This window comes from Grus americana, chromosome 17, assembly GCF_028858705.1.
Source record: "Grus americana isolate bGruAme1 chromosome 17, bGruAme1.mat, whole genome shotgun sequence".
Taxonomy (NCBI): Eukaryota; Metazoa; Chordata; class Aves; order Gruiformes; family Gruidae; genus Grus; species Grus americana.
Genome location: NC_072868.1, coordinates 2,429,696 through 2,454,406, shown reverse-complemented (window position 1 = coordinate 2,454,406; position 24,711 = coordinate 2,429,696). Strand labels below are relative to the sequence as shown.

General features: G+C 51.6%; 1 protein-coding gene and 1 long non-coding RNA gene across 6 annotated transcripts in view; one reads left to right on the top strand and one right to left on the bottom strand.

Moving 5' to 3' along the window:
• RALY (RALY heterogeneous nuclear ribonucleoprotein) overlaps nucleotides 1-24,232 on the top strand; it is a 140,600-nt gene extending 116,368 nt beyond the window's left edge. For 4 of the 5 annotated variants that reach the window (XM_054845009.1, XM_054845008.1, XM_054845010.1 and 1 more), the window contains 9 exons: nucleotides 3,216-3,480; nucleotides 8,574-8,646; nucleotides 14,814-14,861; nucleotides 15,120-15,280; nucleotides 15,364-15,483; nucleotides 15,995-16,108; nucleotides 16,631-16,776; nucleotides 22,065-22,113; nucleotides 22,369-24,232. In XM_054845009.1, coding sequence (XP_054700984.1) covers nucleotides 3,225-3,480; nucleotides 8,574-8,646; nucleotides 14,814-14,861; nucleotides 15,120-15,280; nucleotides 15,364-15,483; nucleotides 15,995-16,108; nucleotides 16,631-16,776; nucleotides 22,065-22,109 — 963 coding nt within the window. In that variant the 5' untranslated portion in view covers nucleotides 3,216-3,224 and the 3' untranslated portion in view covers nucleotides 22,110-22,113; nucleotides 22,369-24,232. The remainder of the gene's footprint in view (nucleotides 1-3,215; nucleotides 3,481-8,573; nucleotides 8,647-14,813; nucleotides 14,862-15,119; nucleotides 15,281-15,363; nucleotides 15,484-15,994; nucleotides 16,109-16,630; nucleotides 16,777-22,064; nucleotides 22,114-22,368) is intronic. The other variant, XM_054845011.1, reaches the window with a different exon arrangement.
• Nucleotides 9,946-15,247, bottom strand: LOC129214026 (uncharacterized). The gene is made up of 3 exons (XR_008579606.1): nucleotides 15,133-15,247; nucleotides 13,677-13,802; nucleotides 9,946-10,282 (listed from the first exon to the last, which is right to left on the bottom strand). It is a non-coding gene; the product is annotated as an uncharacterized LOC129214026 (long non-coding RNA).
• Nucleotides 24,233-24,711: the final 479 nt, after the last annotated feature.

Here is a 24,711-nt window from a genome sequence, read left to right as displayed (position 1 = left end):
GGTGGGGCTCCAAAGGGCTCGTACTCTGCCCGGAGGCCAGTTGATAGAGGAGTTCCTCTGAGGATGGGGGATGGGGGAAAGGAGGGCCATAGGTAGGTAGCAAAATGGCTAGGAGACTTGCATCAACTCTGGCAGATAAGCAAGGATGGAAAAGTGGGAGTGCATCAAGAGGGGAAGCAGCTGAGTGGAGCCAAGAATGTCCATGTAACATGGTCTAGTATGAGCGAGAGAGGTGCCAGAGCAGATTTGCTCTGGAACAAATATACGGGCATCAGGAACTGGAAACTCCAGGACTCAGCAAGTGTAAAGCTGCATGTTGAAGTCTTTGTCCTGCAACATTGCTGAAACCCCAGGGCAGGGAGAGCCATGGGTTCACAAGGGGTCAGACAGGTCCTTGGGTAGCAAGACTATCCAGGGCTACCTGGATACAGGTACCCTACGCGTGTGCAGGCTCTCTGAAGGTCCCATACAGCCTCAGCTGATCCTGGAGAGTTTAGGATGGAGACTTCCTGGGGACTGGCCATCCTGGAGCAGCCTCCAGCCAGGCTTTTTTGGAGATACTCATGATTTCTGAGAAGTGACTCTGTGAGGCTCAAGCTGGGTACCCAGAGTGACTGAACGGCTGGAAACAGCCTTCGCTCTTCCTCCACTTCTGCACCAGGAATGGGGACAGGTTCCTTTGTGAACCTCTTCCAGACTGCACTGCAAAAAATATATTAAAAAAGATAGCATTAAGCAAGTGTTATATATGGGTTGGAACTTTGAGCAACCTGAAGAGGTTGGGCACCACTTGCCAAAGATGCGAGGATTTAATTCACTTAGATGCCTTTAAAAGTCCTGTCCTTTGGTTATTTTTTCCAGTGTTTTTAGGAACATTGTGTCTGCCAGGAATGGTTTTTAAAATAGTAAAACAAAAGTCTCTGGCTCTTTTAATCTGTAAGGGTGAAAGGGAAAATATAACAAGCCAGACTCAGACAAAGTCTAACTTTTTTTTATTGGCTTTAGCAGGGACATCATTTCCAGCCTCAGTGGTAGGTTAATAGAGTCAGGGGGGTTAGAGCCACACGAGATTTATTGTGCCATCGCATCCTCCCACTCCGCGCAGAGCATCAGCCTTGCCAGGTACCTCCAATGCTCTGGGCTTTAAATGATGAAAGGAATCGAGTGTCCAGTCCTTTGTGCTCTGAAAATTAAAAAGTCAGAGGTCTGGACATCACAGCTTGTCCGTTCAGAGCTCATTGATTACAATCGGTGTTAAAACACTCCATGTCTTCCCGGATCAGGCTGCAAGCACCATCTGCACGTGGGGCTGGACGAGTCTCCTCTGTTGTCTCTTTACCTCGATGCTGGACTGACCTTTCAAATCCTGGAGCTGCTGGTGGTGAGCCCTAACACATTGATGCTTGTCTGTGCGGGCAGAAGTACTCTCAGGCAAAATGGGACTACGGGCAGAAGCAGCCACCCCAGGTGTCCTGAGGGGCTGGTAGCTGAGCAGCCTCCATCAGAAGACCATTCATCACCCAGGAAGCCAAAATGGGGCTCACCTGGCAAGGCGGTGAGATAGGTATAATGAAGTTATCCCCCTAACAGGTTTAGGTGGACATAGGAGCAACCAGAGATTTCGTGTCCTGTGTGGAAGCTCTGTTCAGGAGAAGACAGGGAAGAAGGAGGACTTGGCTTCTTTGAAAGTCTTGGGTGCAACTGCAAAAGGCATGTCAGGAAATGTTGGAGCTTTTGCCCAGGCCTCTTCCTGTCTAGTGAGGAGTGGAGGAAAGACTAGCTGTGTGGTTTAGGGCTTGGTGAAGCCAGAGCATCGGCACACTCAGGCAGGCTGGGCTGCAGGCCAGAGGAGCCTGCCAGGGCTTGGCGACCAGCGTGCCCAGGTCCACAGGAGCTGCACCCATGCACCAGGCAGCTGCCACCACGGCCCCGTGGGCCAGGCTGCTCAGACAGACCTGGGCTTTGAGCCCAGAGAGCCAAAGCCCCAGAGCCAGGCGGTACTGTAGCTCTGCCCAGCGCCAAGGCAGACGCTGGGGACACCGTGGACCTGAGCAGCAGTGCATCCCCCTGTGCCAGGCAGTAGGCTCAGTGACCGCCTGGGGTCGGGGACACCCCGGTGGCATTGCCCCGGGTGCGGGCAGTACCTGCGGGTGCTGCTGGAAGGGGCTGGGGTAGAGCAGCACCTCAACGTGCGTCATAAAATACCGTCCACAGCTCTGAGCTGACTTTCCCAGGTAACAACCACGCACGATGTACGCAGCGTACAGTAGCAATCCCGAAGCATCCCCTCTGTTTCTGGAAGATGAAAATCAAACTGATATCTTTGGACAGCTGTAATTTTTGCTGCAGAAATGTGAGCAGCCAGCCTGATCAGCAGCCAGAGTAGCTTTAATTTCACACAATTTCCAGCCCCGTCTCTTGGTCCTCTTAGTCCTCAGAGGTGAAGCCAGTTCTCAGGGGCTGCCCATGAAATACCCCAGACAGGAAGCTTGGAGGATCACGTCTTGCAGCTATGGGAAGTGGTTGGAGTGGCTTCCAGCTGATGGCTTAGTGATTCCCAAGCTAACAGTGACACCTCCTGTTAGCACAAAATTCAGCTCAAAGCCCAGCGTGGAAATGCGCAGGCAGGCAGCAGAGTGCAGATTTCACACAGGGGTACGTGGGCTGCTTCGCCACTTAAATATCTTCGTTTGCATCCAGAAAACTCAAGTTTTCTTCTGGTTGCAAGCGCGGATCCGTGGGTACGAGTCTGTCCCTGTGCATGGTGAGAGCTGGCCTGTGCTGGGAGGTGCTCAGCAGGGGAAAGCCCGGGAAGGTGGGCATGAACAAAGGTGCTGAATGCAAACTGCGGTAAAAAGAGCAGCCCTTTGAATTGTAATTCGGTATAGAAAGGTAAAAGCTTTCGTATAATAGTAGTAAAGCTTTTACTTAGATGTAAAATTTATTTAAATCTTGTTTTGTCCCCTAAGAGCAACCAGCGTACACCCAGAGTGTCAGCCTGATAATTCAGTTTCCAGCAAGAGTTTTGTGCTGGCTGTGACAGTCGCCTCCCCAACGCACAGGGCTCTCTGGAGATGGGATCACCCCAGCTGCGACTAGTACAGGTTGAGGAGCTGGTTCCCTCACTCCAGGCTTGCTGGGAGACTTCTCCCCCACCCCTTTTTCTAAGGGCAATTCCCTTGCACACCTTCCTGACTCCCGATTTGTTCATTCAGGTGTTCAAGATGTCATTGAAGGTGCAGACGAGCAACATCACGAATAAGAATGACCCCAAGTCCATCAACTCCAGAGTCTTCATTGGCAATCTCAACACAGCCATGGTCAAGAAGTCAGATGTGGAGACCATTTTCTCCAAGTACGGCCGAGTGGTGGGCTGCTCCGTTCACAAGGGCTACGCCTTCGTACAGTACTCCAACGAGAGGCACGCGCGTGCCGCTGTCCTGGGTGAGAACGGGCGTGTGCTTGCTGGCCAGACACTGGGTAAGTAATTTCTTCAGCCGTTTTGGGCGTCCAGGTGCAAAACAAGTTGGTTGCTCCCTAGGGGATCGTCAAAGGCTGCCCAGTCCAAGGTCAAACTGGGACATCGATCTGCAGATCAGGGTCAGGTCCCATGACGGTGAGCAGGTCAGACACAGCCCAGTGATGACCGAGCAGGTCCACAGTGACAAGGCAGGTCTGGGGCCAGGCTGGGAAGTCAGCCAGGATCAGCAGGGTCCATGGCCAGGCGTAGGCATGGCTGTGACAGAGCCGGAGACCGGCCCTCCTACACCACAGCTCGGGTAGGGGCTGAAGGCTCCCAGGTCCCGTGCGGGTAGGGGTCAGAAGATAGGCTGGCCAGGCATATTAGTACCCTCAGGGCTGTGACAGTGTGGCCCAAAAACTCCTGTTACGGGCTGTGACTGTAGAAGCTAAAACACAGTTCTGAATCATCCCATGTCCTTGTCCTTGATCTGGTGGGGAAGAGCAAAGGTGGGAGAAGACATTGCCTGGTTCCCTTTCTGGACCAGGCCTTACCCTTTGCCTGTCAAGAGAGGTGATGATAGTCTAACTAACTCAGACTAGCTCAGACTAACTTTAGTCAGCTGATGTTAAATGAGATAACTCCCACCCCGGACACATGGAAGTCTCTTGTCTGCGCTGCTGTGTGATAAGAAATAACAAACAAAACCACCCCAGCTGCTCCCAGCTGCATCCTTATTTTGCAGATTGCACATGCTGAGAAGGTCTCGTCACTAGACCTAAGCTGAGAATTGGAACCGGAGACAGTATTTTAAATGAAAAATTGATATTTCCAAGCCTGCTGCAGGCAGTGGTCACTGGGTACCCGGGAAAGTGATTTGCAGCCCATTCCCACCCGGCTTCTGGCACAGCACTCTGAAATAAAAAGTTGCATGCTAGAGCTGATCTTTAAGACAGCATGCTGTTTCCATCCGTGGTTTATTCAAATACCAGAAGCTTCTTTTCACTTCTGTTATGGTCCAGAGAGCAGAGCTGCAGACCGAGGCGAGGGACAGTGTGCCAGGGATGCTTCCAGCCCAGGCATTGCCCACATGTGCAGAGTCCGTAGATATGACAAAGAGGGCCTTGGGGAGCAAAGGAGCTCATTGTGATGCTCCAGACAGATACAGGAGATGCAGCTAAGAGACAGGCAACACTTACCCGCTTAGCTGAAGAGAGAGATGAAAGGTCTACCATGATAGGAACCTCTTACTCTCCTCTCAGTGCTGGTCCCAGAGGTCTGGCATGCGAACAAGAGAAAAGGGCTGTTTTATAGCTGGGAGTCCTATCCGTGTAGTGGGCACAGTGCAAACTCAGGTCCCTCATCTGCCTTCCCTTCATGGTCTAGTCTTACCACCAAAGAGTTCAGCAGGCTTTCCTTTGCTGTTCATGAACCAGTATAAACATGGGGATGCTCCCCTTTCAGGAGAATCCAGCAGAGAAGAGAAGCTGAACAATGTGGTTAGAAAATGTCTTTGCACAACACAGAAAGTCCCCCCCTAAAAAAGAGGAGGTGATGGCCACATAGAAATGTGGAGAGGAGGGATGGGATGGGATGGGCAGGGGACATGGCAGACATACTGCTGAAGAGACTGTCCCTGCTTCTGGTCATGGGCAGCAAGTTGGAGGGGTCCTCTGAGGTGATGATAAAACCAGATGATGATGCTGCCAGGCGGGCAGCAGGGAGTTAGGCAGCTCCAGCCAGTACCTTCAGCAGGGTGCAACCACGCGGTCCCGTGGAAGAGCTGCAAACCATGACCGCCAGGCAAAGGGCTGTGTTTGGCATGGCCGGAGCTGATGGGGAACCACCACCCGCGTGGTGGGGCAGCATGGCTCAAGGCAGTGCCCGGTGTAGGGGCAAAGTGCCCCCAACCTGCCGAGGGGCAGCAGCTTGCTGACAGTGCAAGGCCACTTGTACCCGGTGCGAGCAGGTGGTGGCTCAGCAGGACGGCATCCCTGTCCGAATCCAGAGCTGCTCCTGCACGTCATTACTTGCTGTGACGACTCAGGTGCAGCAGCCCCGCGTGGCGCAGTTCCAGTGAGACTGCCTTTCCTGGCTCAGCTGCTCGGATGGGAAGAGAAGTTGCACCAGCATTTGAGAGGTGTTGTCAGGAAGCATCATTGTTTTGCGTGTGCCGTGAGTGCTGTGCTGGACTCGTCGGAGTGGGCACGCTCTCTGAGGATCTCATATCTCCCCCAGCATCCATCAAGGCTCTTGCAAGACCTTCTAATACGTCATAGAAAAGCTGGTGCTTGCAGTAACCCTTAAGTCAGTGACTCCCGCTCTCGGTAGCACTTGCCCCCCCCCGGAGCACAGCTGGCTGCGCTGCCATGGGACAGTTACACATGCTGGTGGTGGCAGGGGGGTTCAGCCCTCCGTCTGCTCCTGAGTGCCAGTGATGATCTGCAGGTGACATTTTCCAGCACGTACCATAATGAATAAGCAAAGCAGCAGCATCTTGCTAGTTCGCATCTCCCAGCTAAGGTCAGCTCTTAAGCTAAGTGGTCTAATAGCATTTCTGCCTTTTTTTTTCTTTTTTCTTCTTCTTCCTTTGTCACCAGATATGCAGAAAAATCAAACTTGCTTTTAAACTGATCGGCACGATACGGAATGCATCACAAAACAGAGGTGTTTGAAACCGTGGCTGTAGCCCATCCTGTGCTGGGACGTGGACTGCTCTGCCAGGCAGGCCCTGGCAACCTCTGCGCTTTCTCCAGAGGCTCCCAGACATCCCAGTCATTGCAGGAAGCAGTTACCATTCCAGCAAGGGAGCTCTGCACTGGAAGCTGGATCCACACCATAACCTGACCCTACCATCTTGGCTAGATGTAGTACAACCTCCCCATTTACCGTGGGCAAAGGTGCCTGGGTATGAGCAGGAGGGATAGATACTCCCTTGGGGTGGGCAGATGGATTCAGCGATGCAGAGGAGGGAGCAAGAGTGGGAATGAGATGCTGGTGTGCATGCTGAGCTCTCATCTCTCCTTGTTCACAATCAAGGGAATCCTGAGGGATCTGACTGCTCATCACCACTATAGGTGAAAGGATAAGTTTCCTGGTCTGTCTGCATGCACCGATGAAGGCTCCGCAGTGCTGTTTCTAGCAGTGCATACCAGCTAATTGAGCTAATTGTTGTCATTATCCACCACTGGGCTTTCAGCGCATCTCCCTTGACTGGTGTTAATCAGCATGGTGCTGTCATTAACTCTCCAGTTTGCGAGAGAAGTGACTGGCAGCTGGCAAGATGCACCCTGACAGCAAAAAGGGTTCAGGACAAGGGAGCTGGAGCGGAGCAGGGATGTGTTCTGGGATGCACCAGAGCATTTAGTGCTCTCTTCCTTTACAGCAAACAGCATTGCCAGAAGCATTGCATTGCTCGGCAGACTCAGAAAGGCAACCGAGTGCATTAAGTTTACACTGGCAGCAGTTGTCCACCGACCTGTCCTATGGCCGTGCACATCCTTGCTAGTGTTCAGGCTCAACAGTTTTCTGCATTCCCCTTTGCAGTTGAGTATGGGAGGACGGAGGGTGAAAGGCAGCAAAGAAAACACACGCTCTGATCTGAATGTGCCTCCAGAGGAACAGTCAATGTGCTGGCCGAGCAACACCCTAACACCACACTCGTTATGCAAGCTTATAAATAGGCCAAGCTCCAGCTTCAGCAGGAATGATGTCTCTTGCTAGAGCCTAAAAGGCAGTCCGAGGAATGGCAGAGCAAGACATGTGGGTGGTGGGAGCATATCCGTGCTCCTCCGGAGCCGTGTCCCAGGTGTGCAGCCTGTACTTCTCCTGCTCAGGTTGTTTCAGCAGTGCTGCAGCTTTCGTGTGTTCCTGAAGATGATTTTCGTGGTTAGTAATGAAGTCAGCAGACTGTTTGGATCACTTTGCAAGCTCTTTATTTTGATGGTGAGCACACCAGCCTGACCACATTTCTCCATAAAGTCCCTTCATGCAGCATGAAAAAAGCAAGAACTAGTAAGCTTAAACCTGCTGAGTTTCATGGCATATCTCCTCAGTCTTGAAGAGGTGAGAACTTCAGTACCCCAGTTTGCAGTCGCAGATGCATGAACCCTGAGCCCCAGATGGAGACCTTCAAATCCACCTGTGTAACTCGTGCCACCAGCTTAGCACAGGGACCTGTCCCAGGGCTGGGGGGCAGCCCGTGTCCAGCCCTGTGCAGACAGTGCTTTTGGTCTACGTAAGGAAATCCTGTCTTCCTTGGCTTGGATCTGGCAGGCCCGGAGGTCTGACACCTACTTAGACAGAAAGGACCTGAAGAACAGAAAAAGTTTAGGGCTGACCGGAGAAGCCAGAAGGGAATTTGCTCACTCCTGAGTCAAGAAACGAAGAGGAGGTGAGGCCTCGTGCTCACAGTAGCTCACCTCCTGCAGTTCTGGGGCCACGTTCAGCGTTAGATTGCCAGGCTCTCGGCAGCCTCCATGAAATTGGCTGTATCACTTTATTCTCACATCAGAAGCACATTTGGCACCGAGGCCAAGGAGAGAAATTTCCTCAGCGGATTAGAAGAGCTCGTTCTCACCTCCCCTGGTAGAAGATGCTCCTCCGAGATCAGCCGGGGTGGCTGCAGGCGTGTGCCTGCACCCCGTGCAGCTTTTAACGCAGCCCGGTCCACAGCGATGGGAGGCTGGCTCATGCTTAGCCTTCATTTTTATTCTAGAAGGAGCAAGGGATAAATTGTTAGCAGTTAGCAGCGTGCAGCAGTTTCATATACTGTCTGTGCCTTATCGTAACAGCACCGCGTTCTCCTGAGAAGCCTGTCCTGAATCTGGGGGGGGGTGGTTAGACCATGGGCAGGGCATTGACTTCAAAATGGTTAGTGGCTTTGTAAAGGAAAAGGAAGAGGCTTGCAAGTGCAAGAGTATAGTTGCCTTCTTGTGGAGGTCCAGCAGGGCCCCAGACACGCTGGAAGCAGGTGGAGGTGTGGTGGGAGGTATGGAGGAGTTTGTTTCTGCTGATGGCAGGGCTGTGCACAGCCTCCCTCGCTCCATGGTCGGATACGGCTGCCGGTGAGCGTGGATGTGCTGTGTCGCAGCTACGTGTCTGTTCGTTGCAGATATCAACATGGCCGGGGAACCTAAACCTAACAGACCTAAAGGCCTGAAGAGAGCAGCCTCCGCGTTGTACAGGTAGGTCTCCACCTCTCCACCTCCCTGCGGCGAGGTCTCGGGGCTGGTATTTGCCTTCCATCTGGGGCCGATTTTCATACCCCCAGGCTACTGCCCCGAGCTCCCTGGCCCCTGCCCCAGGCAGCCCTGGGCCGCTGCTGCACGTTCAGATCTTCTCCTCCCATGGGCTTCTTGGCATTCGCGATGCCCCTGAGTGCTAGGCTGCAGGGAGCAGAGCAAGAGGCGTCAGTGGCAGACCGAAGGTTGGCCGATGCCCATGGCGTTGTGGGACTCCGCCTGGGCACGGTCCAACCTGTGAACAGTGTTGGACCTGGAGATCGTTGGAGAAAAGCAGGTAGTACCTGCTTTAACCACATCGGAGGTCTTGAAAGAGGTGTAACCAAAGAGCGCTCCCCTCCAGCCCCAGCTCCTCCAGCTGGGGAGTAGGAGTGGGGCACAGTGGTGTATGTTGGGTGTTGGGGGAGAACAGGGAAAATTTAGGGAAAGACACTGGAGAAAAGGGCAAGAGAAAAATGACAGGGAAAGGGAGAGAAGAAGGAAGAAAGTGGGAAGCCCTTGGGGCAACGGATGGAGGTGATCCAAGGAGGAGGCTGGGGGAATCCCCAGGGGAGCCTGTGGTGCAGAGCAGTGACCAAGGGATCAAGGGAACGGGAGGGACAGGTGGGACATGGAGTAGGTCTGTGGGAGATGCAGGGTGTCACAGATGGCACTGTCGCCAGCTCTAGAGACTTTATCAAGATTTTCACAGGAAGCGAAGATTTTAATTTAAGCCCCAGAGTCTGGAGTCATGGGAATATGGGAGAAACTCATTAAGATCTTGCTCCTGAGGTTGCAAAAGGGAAAACTTGAAAAGGTATTCAGAGAGTACCCTGCAGGTTTCAAGAACCCCCCAAACAAATAACAAGATCCCAAAATGTGTTTTATTTATAAATTCTCATTATTTTTATGCCAATCTCATGGTATGGAGACTGGGGCACTGAGTCAGGATTTGGAGGGTGTGATGTTGGGAAGAACAAACTAAAGTCAGTATCAGGATTATAGGTGGGTGTAATAAAAAAAGGAAATCACAAGAGAACTGTAGATTTTTCTACCAAAAGAAAAAAAAAAGTGAGAGGGATGAAGAGAAGTGAAAAAACCCATGATGCAGACTCAGCCACGCAGTCCAACACCAGTGTGGTACAAAGTGGCAAACCTCAGTGGTGGCAACGCTCTTCTGGCATAGGCAAACCCACCAGAGCTTCAGCAACCCTCCCACCACCACCCCCAAGGCATCTGTGGAGACCTTCCCCAAGTCTCTCAGCCGAGCTCTTCCTTTGCAGCTCTCACCAGGCAAATTATTCCTCCCGCCTTGGGCCAGCTTGGCCCTTCACCAGAACCTGGCCCTCAGGGTTCACAGGGGACGCCAGTCGAGGAGAAGCGGTCTGTCTGTGCATTACCCACGCTGATGTATGGAAACAGAGATGACACAAATCTTTCTGTTTAGCTGCACGTATAGTACTTACGTGGTGCTGGTAGCCATAATGCTAATCAATTCATTCCATACATCTTGCAATAAAGAGCATTTCACTTATTCTTTGTCCGTGCCTTGACCACTAATCCATTTCTGTTGAAATGACCAATATTTCACACTTCCAGGCTGTAGATGAAGAGAGAGCGAATGAGAGACGTTTGCTTCCTCCCACAAATATGGATATGCTAAAATATGGGCCAGAGAACTACACTGCTCTGAGCTTCAGCAATATTTCATCCCAGATTGGTGACGGATTTAAACTTTGCCATCTGGACTAGCAGAAATTACGATATCTCGCAGAAAGCAGGGAATCCAGGTTTGCAGTGAGCTGTGGTTATAGCTTCCCTAACCATCATAAATTTTTCTAAATGTTAGACTTCAAAAATCACAGCACTGTAATTTATAGAAATGCTGTGTTAAACACATAAGATTTTTTTTCAAAGGTTGGGTTTTTACTTCGTCTCACTCCAAGTCTGTATGAGAGGGTCAAGGGGAAGGGAAGGGGAAGGCAAATCTCATTTTGGACATAGAGGAAGCAACAGTCTTGACAGTCTTACTTGATTCCCCAGCCCAGGGGGGTATCTGGGTGTTTAATAGAAGTCCTTTGGGATACAGCCTCCCATCTACCACCAATAGGTAAAACATACGCCCAGGTTCATGCCATCGTAAATTTTCTCAGGTCTCTCCACAAGAGGGACCTTCAGTTAATATAAAACCTTGCTGTCACCACTGCTCTCCCCCAATCTCTCTGGATCTTCGGGGCCTCCCTCCCTCTGCCTCCGGCATTCGCCAGCGCATCCCTTTGCACGTGGGATGTCCCTTGGGTGCTCCTGCCTGGTACCTCGGCCACCGCTGCTGAACGCGGACGTGCCTGGACATACTGCAAATGAGTTAGTGAGGATGGCTGGAAAATGAATTTGTGTGATGACCACGTCCCCCAGGTATTCACATACTGTGTCTCAGAATGGTTTGCCTTCTGGCAATACTTTTTCTGCCTGCACAGCAAATGTCTGGACGGGATTTCCTGGGGCATTTGGGGCCACGTTCAGGTCAGTGCCAGTGATGCTGCTGTGCTGTGAGTTGGCTCTGCCCCAGGGCAGTGGGGTCTGTCACTGCTGCACTTGACCTTTGGAGGCACAAATCTGTGCCCTTCACTGTAATGCCGGTGCTAATGTTGCTCTGTAGCCGAAAGGACAGCGAGGACAACCGAAACAAAAACTGCAAGAGTACCCAGTGTCTGGCAGCTCAGTGGCCCAAGGAACCGGCTCTGAATTGGTGACAGAAACAAACCACCACTGACTTATTTTCACAGTCTACAGATGCAAGTGGATGATGTCCTTCCAGCTCAGCTGGCATCCGCATCCCTTGTTATACCCACTATGTCCCTGCTGAAAGCTGGTGTCAGCCCATCTCCAAACAGATCCACTCCTCCCACGTCTCAGCAGCGGTGCTGGGAGCAATGACACCCCGGCAAGCCCTGGTGCCAAATCCACAAGGACAGCGCTGAGAAACACCCGCAGGGCAGAGGAGGAGGCGAGCAGTGGTACCCAAACCCAGCAGACCCAACACTGGCAATAAGGATGTGCACGCTGTCCCAGCCTACAGCAGCCCCGGCATCTCGGAAATGCCGGGCTCCCTTCCCACGTTCCTCTCCCAGCTTCCCGCTACCTTGGCTACTTGCAGGAGGAAGGAATCTCACATCGGATACACAAGATCTTAAAAGCTCACTATTTGATCAATGCCAGATTTTCCAAGTAGTTTTCCAGTGGGTATTATTTCTACCGCTGCAATAATGAAGGTTGTGCAACCATTAGAAGGATGCAGGCTGAGCACAATGTCTCACTTGTGATTATCGGTGCGGGGCTGTCAGGCAGTAATTAAAAGCACAGTCGCTCAAACGTACATTTGTGATTCAGGTACGTGCTCAGAAATGGCACCACAAATGTAATGTAAAGGCAGCGCATATAAACAGTTGCCCTTCAATTATGAATATTTGGGGTTTGAACCTTTGTGAGTCATTACTAGAAGTTTATTTAATTACTAAAGAAAAGCAGAAGAAATGCATCAGGAGGTGGAAGCAGCGTGTTACTTGACACAGCCTTACAGCCTTCTGCTGCTTCTCACTCTGTCCCTGCTTTATTTTTAAAGGGCGCAATGTCACCAACTGATTGAAAAATGGCAAAAATTATTCCCGTACACAAAGGAAGCGCTGCCAGGTCACTGAAAAATGATCCATCGGTCTCAGGAAGGTTTATCCTACGTGCAGTGAAATTTTCAGGCCCACGGTGTCCAGATAAATCACCCACGCTAAGGCGCTCACTTTTTACCGGCTTTTTTCCTGCATTCATGTTGGAAGATGTGCCTTTTGCTCAGCGCCTGACTTCGAAGGACGCTGATAAAAGCATCCAGCCACTGCCACCCTGGCATTATCTGTGAAGCTGTGACCCGACTGCATGTTATAGCAGGGTCATACAGCCACGGGCTTCCAAAAATCCCTTATTTCAGCCTGCTGCCTTCCCTGAGGGCTGTCTCGCGGTCAGCAGGTGTTGAAGGCGTACTGCCAGCGGCTGACATCAGAGCCTTGGCCATCCCGCACCGCACTCAGCCTAAGGGTGGATTCATCTCCTGTCAGTGCAGCCCTTTGTGCTGTCAGGGCGTTTATGTGGGCTCGTTGTCTGGACTCCCTTTATGCTTGCTGGGGAAAAAACCAGTTCTTCACCTGACGGTATTTCAGATGGCTGCCTTTGGATGTGATGTACCGTGACCTGGGACTGCCTCTTTCCCCGCTGGCTTGCATTTCTCTCTTTACATTCCCAGTGTCTGAAGCTAAGTGAGATGAATCCCACTGTTGTGGGGAAGTCAGGATCAGCTCCCCGGGGTGATTATGCCCCTAATTCCTTTTGAAATGGGTGGAAGTGTCTCCTGAGGATTCAGGGCCAGGGTAGGAGTAACACCCCCACCCCCTTGCTTTTCACTCACAAATATTAGTAGATGCTCTTGGACCCATTGCCCTGCAGATCAGGCGTGTTGTAAGGCAACTCCACTGCCTCTGTGAACGAGCAGCAACACAGGGCCAGTAGCAATTTCCACCAGAAAAAACACAAGGCTGCCCAGCTTTGCTCACACATTCATAGAATCATAGAATGATACAACAGTTTGGGTGGGAAGGGACCTCACAGCCCATCCAGTCCCACCCCCTGCCATGGGCAGGGACACCCTCCACCAGCCCAGGGTGCCCAAAGCCCCATCCAACCTGGCCTTGAACCCTGCCAGGGAGCCAGGGGCAGCCACAGCTTCTCTGGGCAACCTGTGCCAGGGCCTCACCACCCTCACAGGGAAGAACTTCTGCCTCACATCTCATCTAAATCTCCCCTCTTTTAGTTTAAAACCATTCCTCCTCATCCTATCACTGCATGAATTCCCGACTGCCAATAGTGCAATAACATTTACGGTGTTTATTGGCCACTTCATATACCAAACTGCTGTTTTGACTAGTTTTGAAAAAGGCTTAGGACTTCACCTGAGGTTTTAGACTTCTCCATCCTTCTCCAGTCCACACCAGGTTGGATCTACAGGTACTTGAGGCCAGGCTTCATCCTGTTGGTGCTGTAGCGGAGCCCTGGAGTGAGGTGGAGGTGCCCAAATGCTGCAGAGAAGGGTTGGTGGTGGAGATGAAGGGTGCTCACCCCATTCGGGGCTTTGCCCCTTGTTTGTAGATGCACGGCTTTGCCCAGGACAGTGCTGGCAGCAGCAGGGCAATGCCCATGCGATGGGGTTGGAGCTGCAGCTCCTCTCCATCCCTGTGTCTCTGGGGAGCCGGCCATGTGTGGAGCCCCCGCTGTCCACAGCTCTACCAACAGGGTTCCCACCAGGGAGCGAAGGCTTGGGAGAAAAGCTGGCTCAGACCAGGAGTGTGACTAGGGCAAGAAGAAAGGAGTGCGGGTATTTCAAAGTTTTGCCAAATGCCCCCAAGCTTTGTATTATTTATGAACAAATGGTCTAGAGCTGCCTCATGGTCTCCAAGCCACAGTGAGCTTCCCAGCAAGAGCAACAGCCCATGGAGGGAGTTTTTGCCGTCAATAAAGACACTGCTTCATCCCATTTGGAGTGCTTGAGCGGCAGGGCTTCTCTTGCCTGTGGGTACAGAGAACATTGGCTCCAGGGCATTGCTGGAGCTAGCCAGAACAGTTCACCTGAGCCTGTCAGGACTGACGAATACTACAAAATTGCAGCAATTTCATTTAAGTTGCATCTAAGTTGGTCCCCGCTCCCCAGACTCAGCCGTCACTTTAAATGCGGAGATCCCCACAAGGTGTTTGCGGACATTTCTCCCCACCCCAGCTTGTAGGTTTTAATCCTCCCGCACATCTTCTTGCTCCACCTTGAGATAACCAGGTTGACACTCTGCTGCCAACATCACCCTGTCCGGTGCGTTCAGCCCCTCCAGTTCTTTCCCCCAGGCTCAGCCCACCTCCCTGCAGACACCCACAGCCGGGATGACACGTGTGCACATCCTGCCAGGTGGAAGGACGGGGGGGTCCCCTGTGGAGGGGGAATAAATCAAGGACCTGGGAGGCTCAGCAGGCAATGAGGGGGTAATAATAATAATACATTGCCCGCACTATTAACCCGTGCCATCCTGACTCTGTCTCTGCAGCGGCTATGACTTCGACTATGACTATTACAGAGACGACTTCTACGACAGGTGAGCAGGGGAGACATCAGCCAAAGGGGTTTTCTGCGGGGTGAGATCTTCCCTCTGCAGCACAGCTCCTGCCATGGGGAGCGCGGTGGGATGCAGGGTGGTCCAGCCCAGCACGGTGGGGTCCACCGGCCAGGCTGTGCCCCTGCTCACCACCAGTGCTGTTTGGGTTCCGGTTGTGGCACCCAATGGCCAGCACAGTGGGGCTGGGGGTGCTGCAGGGCTGCTCAGCACCCCCCCCATCTTTCCCCCCTGCTCCAGGCTCTTTGAGTACCGGGGCCGAGTCTCTCCGGTGCCCAGGGTGGTTCCTGTGAAGCGGCCACGGGTCACCATCCCCCTCGTCCGGCGCGTGAAGGCGACGCTCCCCGTCAAGCTCTTCGCCAGATCGGCTGCCATCGCCAACAGTTCGGCCAAGTTGAAGTGTGAGTATGCGCGTGGGCTGCGGTGGGACGGTGCGGAGACTGGTGTGCACGTGGATCTCCCATCCCCAGGCGTTCACCCACAGGGCCAGATGCTCCCAGGGAAAACCTTAAAAAACCCAAAACATCTGGAACCAACACACCAGGCAAGGGCCTTTCAGAAGCCTGCAGGCTGCGAATGCAGCAGGGGAAGGTGCACGTACAACGTAAGTGTGCCAAAGGCGGGTGTCAGCCTCCACAGGATGCCTGGACGACAGACACAGAGGCTCTTTTGGGTGCATACAACCACCCACAGCCCTCCCCGGCTTTTCCTGCCAGTGCCGTAACAGGCAGCAAGGGCTGGCGGTGGAGGAGGGCGCGTTGCTGCTCCGTGCAAAGCCAGCCCCTCCTCACCTGCCCACCTTGGACGCTCTGCAGGGCACTAAACGCCTTTCTTTACTTCTTTTCTTTTCTTTTTTTTCCTTTCCTTTCCTTTCCTTTCCTTTCCTTTCCTTTCCTTTCCTTTCCTTTCCTTTCCTTTCCTTTCCTTTCCTTTCCTTTCCTTTCCTTTCCTTTCCTTTCCTTTCCTTTCCTTTCCTTTCCTTTCCTTTCCTTTCCTTTCCTTTCCTTTCCTTTCCTTTCCTTTCCTTTCCTTTCCTTTCCTTTCCTTCCTTCCTTCCTTCCTTCCTTCCTTCCTTCCTTCCTTCCTTCCTTCCTTCCTTCCTTCCTTCCTCCAAGTGAAGTGCAGCGAGCTGCAAACAATCAAAACTGAGCTGACGCAGATCAAATCCAACATTGATGCTCTCCTGGGCCGGCTGGAGCAGATCGCTGAAGAACAGAAGCTGTCCGCAGGTCAGTTGGGTGCACACCGATGCCTCGGGGCTGGTCCAAGAGCAGGTGGAGTGCAGGGACTCACCCGTAGAGCTGGCCTTAAACCATTGCAGCTCAGAGCATCCCCTGGGCTCTGACAATGAAGTGTCGAGACCCAGGTTCCAGGGTGGAATCAAAGGCAAAAATTACCAAAATTCCCCAAATTATGGAATTAGGTTTTTAAATGATGAGATTATTTTTTTTCTTTTGTGGTATAGTTTGTATTTTTTAGTTTGCTTTTTTGTTCTATTATTCTATTCCTATTCTATTCTATCTGCCTCCCACACTCACTCCAGAGACGTGCAGAACGATGACCTGCTCTGCCCTCGCCAGGGTTGCTTTCAGGCAGCTTCCTCAAAATCAGCAGAACTTCCCATTGCAGAAAAAAAACCCCAGCCCCGTTATTTACCTACCAACTGAATTTGGGGGCCCACTGGATTAGTGCCATCGGGCTCCAACCATTGCCTCCCCCAGCCCCTGATGGCTTGGCTCTTGCTCTCCCAGATGTACGGAAGAAGGTGGATGGCAACAAAAGCGAAGTCTCGCAGGAAGACACGGCATCAGAGGCAGAGGTCAACACGGAGGAGCCGCTGAACGGGGACGAGGGTGAGGAAGAGGGTCTCGCACGGGATGACTGTGAAGATGAACTGGTAAGAGAGTTTGGGTAATACATCCCTCCGCCAAAGGAGTTCAGTAATCAACAAGACTTTTACTGGCACTTACTAAATCCCCAGAAAAGTAGTTTTTCCTTCCTCAAAAGAAATTGTTGTGTTTAAGTCCCATGATTGTTCACGGCTTGTTCTTTCAAATTGTTCTGCTGCTTGCAAAAGCTTTGACCTATCAAATGTATGTGGAGCCACAGAAGAAACATATTTGACTCTTGAAATTTGGACCACATTTATCCTTGATTTCACAACTATTAATTAATGGTTATAACTCCCAAGTAATTCTCAGATGGCTTGAAGCACACAGCAGAGACCGGCCATGTTGTATTAACTGCACTTCCCTAACACCACGCGTTTCGTCTGGACAGACACCAAATGGCAGAAACCTAGTTACAAGGTCTGAGCAAGCCACAAGCGCTGTGCCACATCCACAGCGAGGGCAGCGCTCGAGCGCGGCTGGCCTGATGTCATGCACACATCAGCCCCATTCGCGTTAGTCCTGCCCGGAATAAGGACACTCCCAGTGAACAGATTTTGTGCCTAAAAAGCATGGGCGCCCTGTTCTTGGGCACTCTGATGGTAAGGGTGACACAGGGCACTGTGCTGCCACTGCAGCGCTGGCATTTATCCCCAGTTAAGACCCCTCTGAGAACAGGATCAGCTCGAGACCCAGGCAAAGGGCAACAGGGTGCTGGGGTGGAAGGACAGCCCTGCTTGCTGCCTCTTCCGCAGGACTGCAGCCCTGGAAGCTGGGCTGGCTGGCACAGCTCTCCTGCGGAGGCTTAGGGCATGTCTCTGAGCCTGAACCGAGTGCCCCCTGCAACAGCTCCGCTCCTTCCCCACCCTGGCACTGGTGGGAGCAGAAGTGAGGATGATGCTCAGCATCCCTTTCTTCTTCCTCACTCCACCATCACTGAGGTGACCGCACCACATTGCACGCGCACGGCGCTCTTCTTATGGCCAAAAAGCTCCTCTAACTCAAAACACTTCCCAGCTCATTGTACTCTTCTACTCTGCTCGACCTTAGTCATGATGGATGAGGGATGTGAACGGGGTCTTTCAGCTGTTTTGGTTTCTGCGGCCTCATAGCTGAAGTCCGTGACTCCTGCTAAATCTAAGAGATGATTAAGGGGAGAGATCATAACAGATGAAGAAAGGCAACATAAAGAAGAAAAGCAAAAGGTGGCCTCCATCTCTATGTCAATTAGGATAAGGAAGACCAGGTTTGAATTACATCAAGGGAAACAGATGGTAGAAATTAGGGGGAAACTTGCTGATGCTAATGATGATAAAGCAGCGCACAGCCTGTCAACAAAAAAATACGGACTTTTCTGCCATCAGTGGGTTAAGAAACAGAGGGGACAGACATCTGCTGGCAATGATTTAAGAAAAGCTGGTGTTCATTAAGAGTAGGTGAACAAGATGACTATTTCAGCTCCTTTCCATCTCTGTTTTCTGTAACTCCAGTCCTAAAGTGGCATTGAGATCGGAAATATTTTTACTGCCAACATCAGACAGGCTCACATGTGCTCAGCGTGGGGCAGGTTAACGTGTGCAGTTCGTCTGCAAGGATGTTCTCTTAAACACTGCAAGGTGACTCACAGAAGCCGTCCTTTATATTTTGCTCCTGACCTTACAACACTGAACAGTTTTGAAGTCTTTCCAGTTCCTGGGGAGTGACTCATTTATCCCACGTCTCTTTGGCTTACACACATTAGTGTGGCCCTCACCACCTGCTGTCCATGGACATGGTGCCCACATCGGTCCCTAAAAACATTATCTACCCTTGGCTCTGAGGGACAGCAGTGTCGCAGGAGAAAAGTCAGAGGTCACTCAGATCTTACCTAGTAGTTAGTTGATTGAGTTCCAATCAGTAAATTTAGATATGTAAAATATTTAATAAGTACAGTTGGATTGGTGGTCAATACTATTTACTACACACATTAGTACAGGATGCAAAGATTATCATGTAAGCTTATGATACGTATCTTAAATGTTACACGCATGCAAAAAATGTCACTTACCAACCAGTCGATGCCTGGTGTCAGGTAAGGGATCTCTCACTCAAGGGGAGATCCCTGCTGCCCAGCCAGCTGCTATGGACTGAGAGCTCAACAGTCCCTGATGGGTGCAAATATTTATAGTGTAATGTAAAGAGGTTGATTCGTACTCAGATTTTCTGCTGTGTTCGTGCAGTTTCAGCCACTTATCAGCCCAGTCTCCAGCCAAACCATTTTTATTTTTTTTGTTTTGGTCCTGGGTTCTCACTGATTGCCTCAAGCAATAGGATTAACTTGGTGTAGGCTTACTTGCTGAGCATCTGCCTGGACCAAAGTCCAGTTAGTTGAGACAGGAGGAGCACAGCCATCACAAAAGCAAAAGACAATTTATGCAAGGCAGGAACCAGACCTGCCAACACCCGGGCAGTACCCAGCACAGAGGCTTCTCTGCCATGAACCTCTTTCCCCACGGTGACAAGTGAGAAGATCTAATTGGTCTTGGGTTTAGGTCCCACCTATACCCTGTGGACAACTGTAGGATGTCTCCTGGAGACAAGCAGGACCTGAGCATCCCTGTTCAGAGTGGGGTTCACTGAACCAGAGCTCATATGAAAATACTATGGCTTAGCAGAGTGGTGCTTCACAGTGCTTCAGCTGGGTGAGGGGGAGCATTTCAGACCCCACGGGAGTCAGGCACACAATTCCCATTGAAGGTCAATGGGAGCTGGGCAAACACTTCCTCAGAGCCCCACTTCCAGTGCAAAGTTGGCCACCCTGGTTTTGCGCACAAATCTCTGCTTGGCCTTGGTGAAGTTTCCAACATCACTTGGGGAAATCAAGTCCAAAATACACACTGCAGCCCACAGGGAGCAGGACGAAGGGGGCCACCCTCCCAGCATGAGCTTGTGTCCTTTTCAGAGAGGGTGAGCAAGAAAGGAGCTCTGCAGAGGAAGGATAAAGTAGGTAATGCTTCATTCCCACACACTCTGCCATGAGGCTCAGGGACCTGGGAGGCCAAAAGACAGACTGAACCAGTGAAAACCAAGAGAAAAAAGAAGCATTGAGTACCTTGGCCTTTTCCGTGTGCTTTGTCACTAGATCCCTTGGTCCCCTGCCCCATTGAGCAGTGAGCTTACACTTTCCTTAGCGTTCCTTTTGCTGCTAGTGTACCTGCAGCTGCACGTCTGACTCCATCACTGCACTCTCTGTATTCCTCCTGGGTGGCTCAGCTCTGCTTTCCATCTTCTAGATTCTGCCTTTTCATGTAGGAAAAAGCTCGTTTGAGAGCTTGCTGTTCATCCATGCTGGCATCCTGCCACACCTGCCCAACTGTCATCAGAACGGACCATGCTTTGAGACAGGTGTCCTTGAAGATGACCCAAATGCCTTGGCCTCCGGAGCAGTCTCCCATGAGATTTTGCCTAGCAGATCCCTGAACAACCCAAAATCTGCTCTTTTAAGTTCAGGGATTTGATTCTGCTCTTTATCTTGGTCACTTCTCTCAGCTTCACAGTCTCACGGTCACTGCAGCCAAGACTTCTATCCATCTTCACACCTTTGACCAGTTATTCCTTGGTCATCAGTAACAGTCCAGAAAAATGTCCCTCCCTAGTCAGATGGTCAGTCAGATGTGTCAAGAAATTGTTCTTGACACTCTCCAGAAATCTCCTGGGTTGCTTGCACCCAGCCCTGCTGCCGCCCCACCAGATGCCAGGGTGGTTGAAGTCCCCCAGGAATACAAGGGCCTGTGATCAGGTGGCCTCCTCCAGCCATCCAGAGGAGACTTCGTATCAGATGGTCTGCAGCAGATGCCTGCCATGATGTCACCCGTGTTGGTCTGTCCCCTGATCCTCACCCACAAGCTTTCAGCTGACTCATCATCTGTTCCAAGGCAAATCCCTGTGCATCTGGGCTATTCCTTTGCCCAGAGCACATGCCACCTCACCTGGCTTTCCTGAAGAGCCTGTTCCCAGGGCGCTACCTGCTCTGTAATTGCAGAGAAGGACCCTTTGTTCAGTTGCCAGAAGTCATAAGCCTCCAGACTTCCCTGTCTTGGGAGTCTCCATCCACAACTCCTTTGAGCGTAGTCTCCAGCTGTCCCTTCATCACACATCGCAGTCCTGAGGCTTTTCCCCTGTAGGGTCTCTGCAAAGACCCTGTTGGTTTCCCTAATTGTAAAGATCTCTTTATCTCCTGCAGTGCCCTGTAAAGCAGCCTGCTGCTGACACGGTTGGGACTGGGCTCCCTTGCCTTGCCTTTACAGATTCCCTGGCATCCCCTGCAGACATCTCCTGGATCCATTTCCATTTCTAAAACATTTCACCACAACATTTGACCTACGCAGGAGATAAAATACTACTGCTGAGCACATAATTCTTTTAATGACCCTGCATTGCAGAACGGCTCCAGGCAGGGGACCTTCACATGCCGTGCTTTCAAAACCACGGTTGCATGGGGAGCGGTTCACCACTCCGGCACTGTTAGTGATGGCGTGATGGATATTAGTTTGGAGTGATGAATATTATGAGTGTTATCATTCTGGATGATGAGTTTTGTGGCAAACTGGGACCAGTTTCTGTGTTCAACAGCAGAGTCGTTACATCATGCACGATTTACCACTGCGGACTGACTGCACCTTAGCATCATTGGGCAGTTTCAGTAATGCGGGAATGCCTGTTCCCTGGTGCAGGCCATTCCTAGGTCCCAAATTAATTTCTCACAGTGCTACAAGGCATGAGCTGTGCAAGCACACGCAGTAAACTTTATGAAGGTGCTGAGCATGGACTTAACCTGGCCATGCAGAAGTTAGGCATCCAGTCTAAGCATGGCAACTCATGCCACAGGCTCAAGACCTTCCCTGGGACATGCCCAGTGGAGGTGCAGACTCTGGTGAAGCCCAGATCAGACACCTGACTTTACACAAGGGAAGGTGGGCTTACTTTCATCCCAGTCCCTTTGAGGTTCAGCAAGAGCCAAACTTCAAAATCCAAGAGGGAGTCACACATCCCAGGTCTGTTTGGCAGAGCCCTTCCAGAATAAGGAGCCAGAGGCAATTTTTGGTTTCACCTGGGACTGCATCCGCCAGAAACCACAGCCACGGCACCCGCTGTCCCCAGCAGGCGTGCTTTGTAGCTCCTCCACCACACTGAGTGACATGTGAGCTCTCCCACACCGTGGCACCAGCTGGTCACCGCGTGTGAGGTGTCATGGTGTCCAGGCAGGGCAGGAGGGACACGTGGTGATTTACTGTTTCTGATTCCCTTTTCCCTCCAGGAGAACAGCCATTACACAGATGTGGAGGATGCCAGACTACAGTAACCAGGTACAGCTCGCACACGGCTTTTTAGAGGCTGATCCTGAGCAAAAGCTTTCATTCCATGCATGTCAGGCTGGGGGGGCTGCTGCTTCAGAAGATGCTCTTTTCCACTGATCCTCTGTGTTCTCCTAGCACTGAGCCTGGCTGCTCAGCTGGGTCACTGATCAGCCCCTCACTCCCTTTCCTAAATGACAAATCTTTGAGGTTCAAAGAAAACGATGTACATTTTTTCCCCGCCTTCTCTCTCTCCTCTCCTTGCAGCCCATTCAGAACAGCAGTGAGCAACAGTGTGAGGAAAGCACGAGGCTAACCCCTGTCTTGGCACGTTGAGCAAGACAAGCTGAATCAAAGTGCTGCTGTCATCTCTACCTGGCATTCAAAAGGAGAAACACGGCCCGACATCTTCCATCCATCTGTAAAACAAAGACAAAGAAAACTCATCATCCTGGCGAATCCCCACTACCCCGTGCAATGGATTCAGAGCTCTGCAGGCAGCAGAGGCAGGAACCAGACCCTGCACAGTCCGTAACCATCACTGACTGGATAACGGGAGAGCGGTTGGGTCACCTAATGAGTCAGAGATGTTCTAGAGCTTTTTGTAGGAGAGGAGGGAGAACTAAGCCTAACCCAATAAAGACATTTTTTTCCCGTGCTAGGTGAGAGCCAGGGCATTTGCTAACTGGGGGAAAAGTACTGTCTCAGTTTGGACAATTTGTGTTCTCACGCTAAAGGTCATGTTGAGGAAGAGGGTGTGGGGTGAGCTGTCCTCCCAGAGCAGTCACCTCCTGTCAAGTCTCTTTTGCCCCACGAGTTCCCGTGGGTACATGGTCATTTCCAGGGGGAAGGAGTCGGTGCTGGTGCATGTGCTGTGCTCTTTGCAGCTGCTTGAAGAGAGGAAGGGGAAAGGAGGTTGCCTGCAGGCAAGCAAGTGCTCCCAAACAGACGAAACAAAGCAGATGTCATCTTCAATGGTTTGGTCTCCTCGTCCTCCACTGGGAAGCCACTGTGTAAAGGCTGAGCAAGTCTCTGCAGAGGGAGGGGGTGCAAGCATGCGTGGATGAGACCCTTTTCTTGGACCAGCTGCTCCCTGGGAGGGATGTAACCCACCTTCTCCAGCCCAGTGCCAGAGACATCAGTCCCTTCCCAGGGTGCTCACGTCTCCTCTTGCCCCAGCCTCGCTGGGTGTTCACACCAACCCGGCACGGCAGGAGAGCAGCGCAACAGCTCCTGCTCCTGACTGCGAAGGCTGCACTCCATCACCAGCCTGACGGGTCTGTGCAGCATGACAACCTGCCTGAGCGTAACGAGACTGGTATCGGTGAATACCCCGAGCACGATGCATGTGGGCATGCAGGCACCTCTCCTGCCTACCCAAATTGAAGCTGCTGTTGACCCGTCCCACGTCCTGCAAGCAAAGGGCTGCAGCAGCCAGCACACAGCTTGTCGTGGGAACCCCTCACGTCACAACACCCAAGAGGTGTCTCAGCCTTTCTCTTCTTGCTCGTTCCTCCTTCATGGGCTTATCCAGTTTTTCCTGAGTTCGGGGGCAGATGGGACTGAAACTCAGGCAGCACTTCGTTGAGATCAGATGTCTCCTGCCCATCTTCCCCATTCCCCTCCAAAACACACACACGTCAGTGCTTTGAATCCAGAACGGTGTCCACAGCTTCTCCTTGGTCAAACCCTCCCACAAAACGTGTGGCTTCCCAGATGGTATAGAGTGCTCTGAAAGGGGACTCCTGCTTTCTGCTCCAGCGCTCAAAGCCGGACCTCATCTACAGCATCTCTCTTTGAAGGGTGATGGGGAGAACAGGTGCCGGGGGCCATGCTCCCCTCCCCTGAGGGCCAACCCGGAGCAAGCATGGCTCTTGAAGCACAATGTTTTATTTGCATTTCTTAGTTTCAAATAATTCATGAGGGATTTAAAGGGATAACCGTGCTTTCCCCTACCTTTTTCCGGTTCCTGTACAATTTATCCATTGTGTTGTACTGAGCCGTTGTAGAGCTGATTCTAGGCTTTGAGAGATGAGCTGCAGTTTTTGCTATGAACTGACTGTGATGCTGATGTTTGGGAGAAAGGTGACCTTGTACATACAATCCTGTATAATAAAAGAAAGAAATCTAATTTGCTTTCGCTCTCTTCTCTCTCTGTCATACGTGCATAGACACACACGCTTTTTTCCCCCCTCTGTTTCAGACAAGTAAGTCTTCTTTCCCTTCATAAGCTTCAGCTCTGCCCACAGGATTTGCTTTCCCTTACACAAGGAATATCCCACTGGGCTGAGCAAAACATCTGGGGCTTCACAGGGGCTCTGGGACTTTTCCTCTGGAGGCCTGGATGCTCATTTGATACAGGAGAGCAGGGGACAAATCCAGACCTTTCATCTCCAGACTTTGCACTGGTCCATCTCATAACAGAGTGGAAAAACGAGACTGCTGTGCCACTTTGCACAAGCCAATGGTGCTAATAAATGCTCCTTGAGCGCTATGTCTTCTGGCCATCTCCCCAGTCCCTCCTCGGCAGAGCAAAGGTCACACCATGTTGCCAGCTGTGCACATATTCCCTGGAGTAATCATCCAAACCCTGGCACGTTTGGCACCTGA